Source organism: Hoplias malabaricus, chromosome 4, assembly GCF_029633855.1.
Source record: "Hoplias malabaricus isolate fHopMal1 chromosome 4, fHopMal1.hap1, whole genome shotgun sequence".
In the NCBI taxonomy this organism is placed as follows: domain Eukaryota; kingdom Metazoa; phylum Chordata; class Actinopteri; order Characiformes; family Erythrinidae; genus Hoplias; species Hoplias malabaricus.
Window position 1 is genome coordinate 4,672,048 of NC_089803.1, and position 14,861 is coordinate 4,686,908.

The 14,861-nt window shown below is 47.4% G+C and overlaps 2 gene segments (V, D, J or C); one reads left to right on the forward strand and one right to left on the reverse strand.

The window, feature by feature from the left end:
* Positions 1-548: 548 nt before the first annotated feature.
* Positions 549-1,070, reverse strand: LOC136694106 (immunoglobulin kappa variable 2-29-like). The segment is given in 2 exon segments: positions 549-886; positions 1,022-1,070. Coding segments are annotated over 2 exon segments (387 nt in total).
* Positions 1,069-3,193, forward strand: LOC136694108 (Ig kappa chain b5 variant C region-like). The segment is given in 2 exon segments: positions 1,069-1,081; positions 2,877-3,193. Coding segments are annotated over 2 exon segments (330 nt in total).
* The last annotated feature ends 11,668 nt before the right edge of the window (positions 3,194-14,861 follow it).

A 14,861-nucleotide genomic window follows, 5' to 3' on the forward strand; every position in this document is an offset into this window, starting at 1 on the left:
TTGTATGTGGAGGTGTGTGTTAGTGAGGTGTGTGTCTCTCCTCCACAGAGTGTGTTATTGTGTGTGTGGAGGTGTGTGTTAGTGAGGTGTGTGTCTCTCCTCCACAGAGTGTGTTATTGTGTGTGGAGGTGTGTGTTAGTGAGGTGTGTGTCTCTCCTCCACAGAGTGTGTTATTGTGTGTGGAGGTGTGTGTTAGTGAGGTGTGTGTCTCTCCTCCACAGAGTGTGTTATTGTGTGTGGAGGTGTGTGTTAGTGAGGTGTGTGTCTCTCCTCCACAGAGTGTGTTATTGTGTGTGGTGTGTGTTAGTGAGGTGTGTGTCTCTCCTCCACAGAGTGTGTTATTGTGTGTGGAGGTGTGTGTTAGTGAGGTGTGTGTCTCTCCTCCACAGAGTGTGTTATTGTGTGTGGAGGTGTGTGTTAGTGAGGTGTGTGTCTCTCCTCCACAGAGTGTGTTATTGTGTGTATCATCCTCCCCCTCAGCACCTGCAGTAGGGTGCAGCTGCAGCAGTGCAGTCTCTGACTGAGGGAGGTTTTTGTACGACTCTATTTCACTGTGTGAACACCCAGCTATCACTGATCTTGTGTAAACTCTGACAGTAATAATCTCCTGCATCTTCAGTCTGGACGTTACTGATGGTCAGAGTGAAGTCAGATCCAGATCCACTGCCATTGAAACGATCTGAAATACCTGACTGTGGATATTTAGCTTCATATATCATAAGTTTAGGAGCTTCTTCAGGTTTCTTCTGATACCAGTACATTCCTTCGTCCCCATCACTCCAGCGATACACTGCAGGGTTGGTTCTACAGCTGATGGTGACTGATTGTCCTGTAGAAACAGTTTTCACTGAAGGAGTCTGAGTCACAGTCACCTGACCACTGGACCCTGAAAAATAAATAATAAAATTAAATGTTAAAATAAAATAATGGGTGAAACTATGTTGTAAAAGATTAAATGTTAGTCCTGTAATTTAGTTATTGGTATGTATTACATTTTCTCATTATTAATTGATTGTATTACCTCTCGTCCAGAGCGCCAGTGTCCAGATGAAGATGGAGACCAAAGTCATGGTTGCTGTGGGTGAAGTTTGTGGGGCAGCAGCTCTCAGTCATGAAGTGTTAAACTCACAGGACTATAAACACTAGCAGAGCACTGAAGCATGGGCTCATGATGCAAAGTGGACCCTCTCTATGGAAATCATCTTTCTAACAACACTGAGGAAAGATCATCATATTTATTTGATATTGTTTGATCAAACATTTCTGCTCAGTGTGGAGTCTCATGTTTAAAATCCTAAACTCTAACTGTCTCTGCCTTTCATTTGAGGTTTTCTGCAGCTGCTACTGCGGCTCCATCTGTCTGGATCAGGGCTGGAGGACTTTTGGGTGGAGGAAACACAATGATAACAGTAAGAATCTTTTAAACTATTAATGAATGTTGAACAGTTTTCAACAGCAGCTCTAATTTTCACTGATTGAATTATTTATGAACACTTCTGATGAAAGTGATCATATAATCACCAACACAGAGAGTGGAGCATGTTTTTATTATTGTCATTAATTGGATCTGGTTTTAATATTAGTTGATATGATTGTATCTGTGATTGTAATTGGAATCTGAGATGAAAACATGTTTCTACATGTAGTTTTATACTTTTATATCAAGTGTTTGTCTGTTGTGGAAATACAAAAGAACAAAGTGTGTCCTGGGTTTAGATATTTTAATGTTTATAAAATAATCCTTGTTGAGAATCTGCAGCTTCTACAGTTTGGGAGTGTTTTCCATTATTAATAGCTGCAGAATCCATTAATATTGTGTTCTAGTTCAGAAATAGTGTGTGTAAAGGCTGAAGAGAGGGGTGTGTTTAGAGCAGGAGGTTTTTGTACGGCCAGTAAACGAGTTTGTATCACTGTGGTACACTTTTGGTGGAGGAACAAAACTGGATGTTGGAAGTAAGTCCACTTTTACTCTTTATTCAAAAGGAATCTTTAATTAAAATGATTCTGGACAACAGTAGAGATGCACTTGATGATCTTCTGAATAAATGATAATCCAAATGTGAATGTATTTAATTAGAACTGCTCTGAAGTGTGGAGAGTGTGGAGCTTTAGGTTTCACCACCAGCTCCTGTTTCTGAACTGGATTTCTTTTCTTTAAAATACAAATATTTCCTAAAGGTTTCCTGTGGAGTGTTCAGTGATGACATTTCTTTTTAAAAAGATCAAATGTAAAGCTGGATTGTAGAGTCAGTGCTGGGTGATTAGAGCCGTTCTGTCTCCATCTGGACGCCACAATGTGGAGGTTATTATGAGCAGTGTTTTCTGTTCTAAAGCTTTGAAGACGTAGTACATGGAGACTGCAGCTTGATTTAGTTATTGATTATTTACTGTTTTGGAGGAAATCAAATCATGTTTTAAACTTTCACATCATGGGATGTGTGTAATGTTACAATTATAATGAATTAAATGAAAGAAATAGTTTTAAAAGTATTCTGAATGAAATGTATCTATTAATGTAATTGTAAATATTAGCTCATATTTGAAGTGGTTCAGTTTAAGGTTATAATTAGAGCGTTATTTTAATGCTTCACTGAACTCAGTTCTGCTCTGTTAGAAAAACAGTTATATGCAAATGTTTGGGGACGCCTGGTGAAATCATAATGTTCTGTAGATGTTTGTAAGTGAAAACTCTGTAATATTTAATGAAACTGAAATCCTCCTCTGATTGTAATTGTAAATATGAGTTTATATGTGAAAGTGGTTGAGTTGAAGGTTGTAATTAGAGTGTGATTTTTACTGCATCACTGAAGTCATTTGTGCTCTGTTAGAAATAAGGGAAATGAAACTGTGTGTGTGTCTGTGTGTGTGTGTCCTAGCTGTGACCCGCCCCACACTCACAGTTCTGCCCTCCTCCAGTCTGGGGCAGGGGAAGACCACACTGGTGTGTTTGGCCAACAAGGGCTTCCCCTCAGACTGGAAGCTGAGCTGGAAGGTGGGTGGAAACCCTCTGACCTCTGGGTTTAGTCAGAGTCCTGGGCTTCTGCAGAAGGACACTGGCCTCTACAGCTGGAGCAGCACCCTGACCCTCCAGGAGGACGAGTGGATGAAGAAGACAGTGACCTGTGAGGCCACCAAAGAAGGCCAGAGTACTGTCAGTGAAACACTGAAGAGAGATCAGTGCACTGGACAGTGAGGGTCCACACCTGTGTTGGAGCTGATAGAGCTCCTCTTCATCTTCAGTGTGTTCAAACATGTCTCTGATTAATGCTCAGATCTTCACATCAGCTCCTTACATTATACTGTCTAAGAAATTAGTTTCTCAGTTATTACAGTCCTGTTCTGTTTATTACTTTTTTAATTTTTCAGCTGTATTAATTTCACTTTTAAATGTTCATTATTTCAAATAAAATGTTGATGTGTCCTCAAAATAAAGCAATTTTATCAATGACCAACCATTTTTGTTCATTAATTCATTGACTTTCTTTGTCTAGACATGAAGCAAAGTATTTATTAATATGGTAAATCTTGAAAATGAATCATTTTCAATGTTTTTCAATACATTACTCGTGTAGATGTAAAAAACAGACAGTATTCTCTTAAGTTGTAACTTTTTATATATCTTTATATGATATTTTATCATTCCTCACTGCAACTAAAATGAAAGCTGTGAAACGATCTCCTCAGATCCCAAATCAAAGAGACTATATATTTAGCTTCTGATTACTAGGCAGTTTTATCAGTGAGGTGTGTGGACTATTGCAGGGATATGTCGGGTGATTGTACTGGTCATTAGAATGTAAAAGACTCAGCACTGGGCTTTAGGGTCTTTATGTAATTGCCCAAAATGTACATTAATATTTTTAGTTTTAAACATATAAAATACTTTTTTATTATTTGACTTATCCAGAAGTAGAATTCATAGAAGACGTTAATACTTCTGGTTAAGACAAATATTTGCCTATTAATAAAGTGATATCACATAAAATGACACATTAATTGTCTAGTAGGAAGCTATATGACTTTTAGTAAGCTTCAATCTAGAGTATATTTTAGCAGCTGTTCTCAGATCAGTGAAATTTAATAGAATAAATGAGAAGAAGTGCACCCTGTCTGGGAGAGAGTTACTGGGACCTACCTCTGGAGCCAGGCCTGGGGTAGTGTCTGACAGCGAGTGGCTGGGGAGCCCACGTAACCAGACTGGGCTCAAAGAGGTTTTAGAAAACGTTCCTACAGCTCAAGAGGTGCAGAGGGACTCTGTCCAAGCTGTGCTCAGTAAGGATGCTGAAACTCTGAACTCAACTTAGCCTATTGTGAGGCATTAGATTGAGCACTTTGAAGACCTCCTAATCTCAAGAGTCATACCAGTGATTTTATTTGTGTTCATCTATTTTTTTATTTTTTTATTATAAATACAAAATTTCAACCTGATAGTACATAAAACCCCTAGAGTGGGATCTATCCAAATAAAATACCTAGAAAATTCTTTTGTCATTTGGGGTGAGTTTTTTTCCTGGGTGATATATGAGTCTGAGGAAGGAGGAGGTGGTCAGTGATTCTGTGGGTGGGTAAAACAGGTGCAGATTTATTTTGGAATAAAACAGCACCTATGCATGGCCAAGCATGATACTGTAGGTGAGACAAGTCCAAGACCTTGTACAGGACACACAGGGTCAGGGGCTGGATCAGGGCAACACCAGGAGAGCAGCAGGAACAGGACATCTCAAAGCACGAGAGAGACAGGAGAAAGAAACCAGACAACGGGTAAAAATAAAGTGGATAGTAGGTTCATGATAAAGCAGGGGCAAAAAAAGCTTTCATGGGCCAGGCAAGAGAACCCAGCAACAGACAATAGGACAGAAAGAGAGACTGCATTCTTGTTGGTGGTTACCAGAAAGCCAAAAGCTTTTGTGAAAAGGTAGGTTTTCAATCTAGATTTAAAGATTGAGAGTGTGTCTGAGCCCGGAAGTAACCGGAGGCTATTCCAGAGTTGAGTAGCTTTGTGAAAAAAAGGCTCTTCCTCCTTCAGTGTTTTTCTTAATACGAGGAACTAAGACTAAAAGGGCATCCTGTGAATGAAGGGGTGGCAGGGGGTGAAGGTTCATCTACAAGAGCCAATGTAACTTTTGAATGCAATCAATTTTATCATTAAAAAAAACTCATAAAGTCATTACTACAGAAATCAAAGGGGATGTTGCCAATTAGTTTTGACACAGTGCTAAAAAGGAATCTAGGGTTGATTTTGTTGTTTTCTAAAAGGGAAAAGATATACTATGATTTGATTGTTATGATGAAATTAATATCAAATGACAACATTTACAGAAGATAATTATTAAATCTAATGTTTTGTCTCAATCACTTTCATTGCCATTAATTGTTTATTGTAGATTAAATTTGAGCTGTAACAACCAAAACACAACCAATTATAAAAATATAAATAAAAACAGTGTTCTACATTTTATATAGTTTTTTAAGTCTTCTAACTAATATAAAATTCATGGATTAAAATTGATGTTCAACAACATGCAGTGGAACTGCACAGGTGTGGGAGTAACAAAAGTAACCAGTAGCGAATTAGATTAATTTACGTTTTAGAAAACAAACAGTTAATATTTGTGTTGTTGTATTTTTTTCTTTCTCAAGTTCAAGAGTTCAAGAAGTTTATTGTCATTTCAGCAGTATATAGTGTTTACAGTACACAGTGAAACGAAATAGCGTTCCTCCAGGACCAAGGTGCTACATAAGACAATACACAACATTAAAGTGCGACTAGTGTAAAGCTAGTGCAACATGAAACAGTGCACACACATTAAAGTGCAAAGGACATAGAACACAAAACAATACACAACATTAAAGTGCAACTAGTACAAATCTAGTGCAACATAAAACAGTGCATACACATTAAAGTGCAGAAGATATGGCTAAGAAAAATACAAAACAATGTCCCTACAGTACAATACAATACAATGTAATACAAGACAAGGCAAAAACCATAAGTACGGAGGGGGTGAGGGAGAGAGACACTGCAATTTAAAGTGTATTTGTGCTGTAAACGGTAACTGGATGTAAACATGATGTAAACCGGATATGTGAAAACATTTACAGTCCAACAGACCAGTGTTTGTGTGAAGTGTGTGTGTGTGTGTGTGTGTGTGTGTGTGTGTGTGTGTGCTTCTTTCAGTCCAGTCTTAGTCTCTAGGTGTTCAGGAGTCTGATAGCATGTGGGAAGAAGCTGTTACGGAGTCTGGATGTGAGGGCTCGAATGCTTCGATACCTTTTTCCAGACGGCAGTAGGTTGAAGAGTGTGTGTGAAGGGTGTGTGTGATCTCCCACAATGCTGAGTGCTTTGCGAGTGCAGCGAGTGGTGTAGATGTCTGTAATGGAGGGAAGAGACACACCGATAATCTTCTCAGCTGTCCTCACGATCCGCTGGAGGGACTTGCGATCTGCCACAGTGCAGTTTCCAAACCAGACAGTGATGCAGCTGGTCATGATGCTCTCGATGACTCCTCTGTAGAAAGTGGTGAGAATTGGGGGGGGGAGATGAACCTTCTTCAGCCTTCGCAGGAAGTAGAGGCGTTGCTGGGCTTTCTTTTTGATGTTACTGGTGTTAGTGGACCAGGTGAGATCATCCGCTAGGTGAAGACCAAGGAATTTGGTATTCCTGACAATCTCCACAGCAGAGTTGTCGATGTTCAGCGGCGAGTGCTCACCCCTTGTTTTTCTGAAGTCTACAACCATCTCTTTGGTTTTGTCCACGTTCAGAGACAGGTTGTTCACTTCACACCAGTCAGTTAGCCGCTGCACCTCCTCTCTGCATGCTGACTCGTCGTTCTTACAGATGAGACCCACCACAGTCGTGTCATCAGCGAACTTGATGATATGATTTGAGCTGTGCATCGCTGCACAGTCATGGGTCAGCAATGTGAACAGCAGTGGACTGAGCACGCAGCCCTGGGGGGCTCCAGTGTTCAGTGTGATGGTGCTGGAGGTGTTCCTACCGATCCGGACTGACTGAGGTCTCCCAGTCAGGAAGTCCAGGATCCAGTTGCAGAGAGAAGTGTTGAGGCCCAGTATATTCAGCTTCCCGATCAGATGCTGAGGAATGATGGTGTTGAATGCTGAGCTGAAGTCTATGAACAGCATTCGGGCATATGTGTCTTTCTTGTCCAAGTGGGTGAGTGCCAGGTGCAGCGTGGTGGATATGGCATCGTCCGTTGAACGTCGGTTAGGACGATACGCGAACTGTAGAGGGTCCAGTGTGGGGGGAAGTAGGGTTTTGATGTGCCTCATGACGAGCCTCTCGAAGCACTTTGTGATGACTGGTGTGAGTGCAACGGGACGATAGTCATTGAGGCAGGACACAGAAGAATTCTTAGGCACCGGGATGATGGTGGTGTTCTTGAAGCATGTTGGAACAACGGCGCTGCTAAGAGAGATATTGAAGATATCAGTGAAGACATCAGCAAGCTGGGCTGCACATTCTCTGAGCACTCTGCCAGGAATGTTGTCTGGTCCAGCAGCTTTCCGCGGGTCGACTCTGCATAGAGTTTTCCTCACGTCGGCTACAGTAAAAGACAGCACCTGGTCGCTGGGAGAAGGGGTGGACTTTCTCGCCGTTACATTGTTCTGTGCCTCAAACCGTGCGTAGAAATGGTTCAGCACGTCTGGTAGGGAAGCATCTCCGTCACAAACAGGTGGTGTAGTCTTGTAGCTGGTGATGCTCTGGATGCCTTGCCACATGCGCCGAGTGTCTCTACTGCTCTGGAAGTGGCTGTGGATGATCTGGCCGTGTGCACGCTTTGCCTCTCTGATAGCTCTGGAGAGTTTGGCCCTCGCTGTTCTCAGGGCCGCCTTATCGCCTGATTTGAAAGCAACGTCTCTAGCCTTCAGCAGCGCACGCACCTCTGCATTCATCCACGGCTTCTGGTTGGAGCGGATGGTGATGGTCTTGGAGATGGTCACATCATCGATGCACTTCTCTATGTAGCTGGTCACTGATGATGCGTACTCCTCCAGGTTGATTGTGTCGCTGTAAGTTGCAGCCTCTCTGAACATGTCCCAGTCAGTGCACTCGAAACAGTCCTGCAGAGTAGAGATTGCTTCTGATGGCCAGATTTTCACCTCTTTCAGGATAGGTTTCGATCGCCTGATGATGGGTCTGTATGCAGGAATTAGCATAACAGACATGTGATCTGAGTGTCCAAGGTGGGGGCGGGGCTCTGCCCTGTACGCGTCTGGAACGTTTGTGTAAACAAGATCCAGCGTGTTCGCTCCTCTCGTAGCAAAGTTCACATACTGATGGAATTTAGGGAACACTTTCTTGAGATTTGCATGATTAAAATCTCCAGCAACAATAAACAGACCATCCGGGTGTGTGTTTTGGAAGTCGCTTATGGCTTCGTATAATTCCCACAGCGCTTGTTTTGTATTTGAATCGGGAGGGATATAGGTTGCGATTAAGTAAACAACGGAGAATTCTCGAGGTAAATAAAAAGGTCTACATCTCACAGCCACAAACTCCACTAACGGTGAACAATAAGCAGAGACTAGCACAGAATTCTTACACCATTCAGTGTTAATATAGACACATAAACCACCACCGCGAGTCTTACCGCATAGCGCTGGGTCTCTGTCGGCTCGAAATGCGGCTAGCCCATCTAGCTGAATGGCGGCGTCGGGAATACTGTCGCTGAGCCATGTCTCCGTAAAAACAAAAACACAGCAGTCTCTGTATTCTCGCCGTGTAGTTCGCTGAAGTTTGATATAGTCCAGTTTATTATCCAGCGAGCAGACATTGGAGAGAAAGAGAGAAGGGATAGCTTGCCGGCTCGGGTTAGCTCTTAGCCTAGCACTGATCCCCCCTCGCTTGCCGCGCTTCTGTCTCCTCTCACACCGCTTGCGTCGTCTCCTTCCCCAGCCGCTGGCATCAGGAAACGTCGAGGCTTCAGGGCTAGGCCCCCGAAGCAAGCGGAGGTTCCGCAGCGTCTCCTGGAGGTCATCGCTGATACTGTAAATTTCCTGTTTGTGATATTGAAGCAGTGTCTGGCGGTGATATATACGTACTGCAGGTGTTCCTGCGTCCATATATTATAAATAAAATGAAAAATACGTTTTTTAAACAAACAAAAACCCGCTTGGTTCCGGAGCGGCCGCTGCACACGTGTTGACGCGCGCGCCGCCAGCTCTTCTGTTACTTTATGAAGTATTGATGCTGCAAAAGAACACATATGATTAGGAAGATCTGTGAATGATGATCACGAGCACCCCAACTGTAGAATGAAGAAGATTGATGTCAACTGAAGCCATCTGTTTATTTGCAATAAAATACATCAAAAAAGTTGATGAAATTACATATGATTATGGAGGAAATGATTGGCCATGGCGATTAATGGTATGTAAATAATCTCAGATGCAGATTTCTCAGATGCAGAATAACGCTAGCATAACTAATAATAGCTGCTTTATTGTGAATCTGCCTTTCTCCTCATACAAATACTCCACTCATACTGGATTCATAAATGGCGCCGACGACAGTGGCAGCATTTCGAGTTAGCTCCTTCTCCATCTTTTTGTGTTTTTTTCTAAGTCTTTGTTTACTTTTTTATCTTGCAACTTTTTGGTTACACACCTTGAGGAGTGTTTTGTTCTATCCTATGGATATGGACCGATCGAAACGACCCAGTGACAGCAAACTTGTATACACAAGGAATCAGCTGGTCGCACTACGGAAGAACGCTGGCAGAGTTAACGTCAACATCCCAGAGGAGCTATGGCGCTTTAGAGGGTGCCATGCGGGGGTTAAAGTGAAGACAAGGCGGCGGGAGAAGAAGTGGAGATACAAGCCCGCAGTTCCTTCGATGGTGATGGGAAACGTGAACTCTCAGGCTAACAAGTCTGACAAACTGGCTGCCTTGGTAAGAAACCAGAAGTTATACAGAGAGTGTAGCCTGCTATGCTTTACGGAGACATGGCTAACTAGCCAAATCCCCACTGCTAACGCTGAGCTGCCCGGCTTCAGTGTAGCTCGCTTGGACAGAGACTGTAAACTTTCTGGCAAGAAGAAGGGAGGTGGACTGGTGATGTACATTAACAACAGATGGTGCAATCCCGGACATGTTACAGTGAAGGAGACTGTATGCTGTAAGGATGTGGAGTTATTGGCGGTCAGTCTCCGACCGTACTACATGCCGAGAGAATTCTCGCACGCCATTGTGGTGTGTGTTTATGTTCCGCCGCGTGCTCTTCCGGACAGAGCGTGTGACGTCATCCACTCAATAATCGCTAGGCTGCAAACTCAACACACTGATGCCTTTTTTGCGATCTCGGGCGACTTCAATCACATAACACTGGACTCCACTCTCACAAATTTCTACCAGTTTTTCAACTGCCCTACTAGAAAAAACAGAACATTAGACCTCATGTACGTAAATTTGAGGGATGCATACAGTGCCACGCCCCTCCCCCCACTGGGGAAGTCAGACCACAACCTCATTCATCTACAGCCAGTGTACAAGCCCAAAGTACAGAGGCTACCAGCCACCACACGCACCTTCAGGAAATGGACACCTGAAGCAGGTGAGGCTCTGAGAGACTGCTTCGGATCCACAGACTGGAGCGTGTTGCAGAGTGGTGAGGACTTAGAGGAGGTCACACATTGCACTACTGACTACCTGAACTTCTGTATGGACATTGTTGTTCCCACGAGAACTGTACGCTGCTTTCCCAACAACAAGCATTGGATAACCAGCAATGTCAAGGCCCTTCTCAATAGGAAGAAAATGGCATTTAGAGAGGGAGACATGGCAGATCTGAGGCGCATACAAGGTGAACTCAAAGTTAAGCTGAAAGAGGCTAAGAAGGACTACAGTGGAAAGGTGGAACAGAAGCTGTAGGAGAACAACATGAGGGATGTTTGGGATGGTATGAAGACCATCACTGGCCTCAAAAAGAGCAGCAGTTCTGTGGAGGGGGATCTGGACATGGCGAATCAGCTGAACCAGTTCTACTGCAGGTTTGACCGCCCTGATCCTGATCCAGCTCCGATGACTGTGGTATGCCAGCCACCCCTTACTGCTCTTGTGTGCTTGCCTGACCAACGAACACCTCCATCACACTCTGGGCGACCCCCATCACAGGCTATCACACCCCTCCCCCACATGGTGTCAACGGCTGCAGTCAACAGCCATCAGTCTCCAGCAATCCAACTACCCCCTGAGACAATCACCTCCCCGGCCCCTACCCCCCTTCCCCCCATCGTCACGGCTGACCAGGTCACAGGACAGCTGAGGAGACTTCGACCTGGCAAGGCTGCCGGGCCGGACAGACTGTGTCCAAGGCTGCTCAAGGCCTGTGCTGCTGAACTGCGAGAGCCACTGAAGCACATTTTCAACCTGAGTCTCTGTCTCAGACAAGTTCCTACACTGTGGAAGACATCATGTCTCACCCCTGTCGCTAAGAAGCCATGCCCAAGTGAACTTAACAGCTACAGGCCTGTGGCTCTAACGTCACATGTGATGAAGACAATGGAGAGACTGGTCTTATGCATAGTGAGACCCCAGGTACGCCATGCACTGGACCCACTACACTTTGCATACCAGGAGAAAGTGGGTGTGGAGAATGCCATCACTTATCTCCTACACAGGACACATTCACACCTGGACAAAGGGAACAATGCTGTGAGAATCATGTTCTTTGATTTATCAAGCACTTTCAACACCATCCAACCTCTCAGACAGGGAGACAAGCTCCAACAGATGGGTGTGGATGCTCACCTGGTAACCTGGATTACAGATTATCTGTTAGAGCGGCCACAGTACGTGAGACTGAAGAACTGTCTCTCCGACACTGTGATCTGCAGCACAGGAGCTCCACAGGGAACTGTGCCCTCACCAGTCCTGTTCACCCTGTACACATCTGACTGCATGGGCTCATGATGCAAAGTGGACCCTCTCTATGGAAATGCCTCCATCAAACACCTCCATAATGAACACACAGAAATGTTTAGATTGTTTAGAAAACAAGGTTTAGTTCAGAGATAGATCTTCATTTAGAATTGTTAGAGTTTTATGAATAAGTTTTGAGGGTAAAGTGTGTAAACCCCTCACACACAGATTTTACAGTGTTATCACTAACAGTGTGATTGTCACGCCTTCGTCCTGTCAGTCTGTTGTCCCCGCCATGTGCTTTATTCGCACATGGCTATGTTTTGTTTATGTCCTTGTCTCCGCCTCCTCGTCCGTGTCATCTGTTACCCGTCCTTCTCGTTATCTGTCTCAGGTGTGTCTCGTTTGTGTGAGTATTTAAGCCCTCTTGTCTCTCATCCGTGTGTCGTACATTTCCCCTTTATCCTGTGTTTAGTTGGTCACGGTATTTAGTCTGTCCGTCTGTCTCTAGAGTTTCCCCGTTTCTTCTCCTTTTTCGTCGTGTCGCTTTTCGTCCGTCTGTCCTGTTTTCCCCGTCCAGTTTCCTTTGTTTTATTTAGCTTGTTTGGCTCCTTGTTTGTTTATTTCCTGTTTAAGTATCATTGTTTTGTTTATATTAAATTATCCCGTGTTTTAGTGAATGCGTCCGCCTCCCTCAATCCGCCCCTCGCTCCTGACAGAATGTACGACCACAAGGACGCAGCTAGCGCGGATTACTACCTCAAGGGGTGTGCCGTTCGCCGGACTCCATTCCGCACAGGCCCCAAAGATCCTGTGGGGGAGGCTTTGAAAGCGGCCTCGGAATGGAGTCGCCGGCTCCAGCTCCTGCCTGGCGCTGTTCCGGATCCTATAGCGGAGGAGTCGACTCGGGAATCGAGTAGTTGCGCCAGCGGGAGTCGAAAGAGTCGGCGGAAGAACCGTGCTGGAGTTCCCCCCTCGCTGGAGGATTACCCCCTCAGGTCCGGGGAAATTTTTGGGGGGGCGTTAAGGGTAGGGGCTGTTAGCCTCACCTCCGTAGCTCTGAGGTCTGAGGCTAACAGGGGCGCACCTCGAGGTGATCTAATGGGTGCGCCTGTGAAACCCCCTAAACCCTTTACAGCTCCAGCGCGAGCCCGGCGAGCAGCACAAACCCCTGTCCTCAAGAGAGCAGCACAAACCCCTGTCCTCGAGAGCGCGGCACGCGCCTCTCCTGTCCTCGAGAGCGCGGCGCGCGGCTCTCTTGTCTTCATGAGCGCGACGCGCGCCTCTCCTGCCTCCTTGGACGTCGTCGCAGGTCCCCCTGCCTCCTTGGACGTCGTCGCAGGTCCCCCTGCCTCCGTGGACGACGTCGCAGGTCCCCCTGCCTCCGTGGACGACGTCGCAGGTTCCCCTGCCTCCGTGGACGACGTCGCAGGGCTTCCTGTCCCGGTGATGGCGGCACCCGCCGCTCCTGTCCCGTTGATGGCGGCACCCGCCGCTCCTGTCCCGTTGATGGCGGCACCCGCCGCTCCTGTCCCGGTGATGGCGGCACCCGCCGCTCCAGTGTCCGTGATGGCGGCACCCGCCGCTCCAGTGTCCGTGATGGCGGCACCCGCCGCTCCAGTGTCCGTGATGGCGGCACCCGCCGCTCCAGTGTCCGTGATGGCGGCACCCGCCGCTCCAGTCTCCGTGATGGCGGCACCCGCCGCTCCAGTCTCCGTGATGGCGGCACCCGCCGCTCCTGTCCCGTTGATGGCGGCACCCGCCGCTCCTGTCCCGGTGATGGCGGCACCCGCCGCTCCTGTCCCGGTGATGGCGGCACCCGCCGCTCCAGTGTCCGTGATGGCGGCACCCGCCGCTCCAGTCCCCGTGATGGTGGCACCCGCCGCTCCAGTCCCCGTGATGGCGGCACCCGCCGCTCCAGTGCCCGTGATGGCGGCGCCCGCCGCTCCAGTCCCCGTGATGGCGGCGCCCGCCGCTCCAGTCCCCGTGATGGCGGCGCCCGCCGCTCCAGTCCCCGTGATGGCGGCGCCCGCCGCTCCAGTCCCCGTGATGGCGGCGCCCGCCGCTCCAGTCCCCGTGACGGCGGCGGCGCCCGCCGCTCCAGTCCCCGTGACGGCGGCGGCGCCCGCCGCTCCAGTCCCCGTGACGGCGGCGGCGCCCGCCGCTCCAGTCCCCGTGACGGCGGCGGCGCCCGCCGCTCCAGTCCCCGTGACGGCGGCGGCGCCCGCCGCTCCTGTGTCCGTGACGGCGGCGGCGCCCGCCGCTCCTGTGTCCGTGACTGCGGCGGCGCCCGCTGCTCCTGTCCCCGTGACTGTGGCTACGGCCGCTCCTGTCCCCGTGACTGTGGCTACGGCCGCTCCTGTCCCCGTGACTGTGGCTACGGCCTCTCCTGTCCCCGTGACTGTGGCTACGGCCTCTCCTGTCCCCGTGACTGTGGCTACGGCCTCTCCTGTCCCCGTGACTGTGGCTACGGCCTCTCCTGTCCCCGTGACTGTGGCTACGGCCTCTCCTGTCCATGTCCGTAGGTCGGCCCGAAGGACTTCAGGGCCGATCCCCAGAACTGTGCCCAGGCTGGTTCCTCAGACTGCCACACAGACATTAGCCAGTCCTGGGCACCGCCCTGTTATTTTGGTTCCCTTGTCTGTCCCTGTCATGGTTCCCGTTTCTGTCCTTGTCCCAGTACCCGTGTCAGCCTTTGTCTCTGTCCCTGTACCTGTTACTGTATTCATGTCTGTCCCCGTAAACGTCTTGGTCCCTGTTCCCCTACCAAGTCCAGTCCAGTCTCCTGTCCTGCCTCATGTCCAGTCCCCTGTCAGCCCTGTCCAGTCTATGTTTCAACCCCCGGTTCAGTCCCCTGTTAGTCATGTCCAGTCTTCGTATCCGTCCAATGTCCAGTCACCCGTCTTGTCTCCGGTCCAGTCTCTGTTTCAAATCCCTGTCCAGTCACAAGTCCCGTCTCCGGTCCAGTCTCCGTTTCAA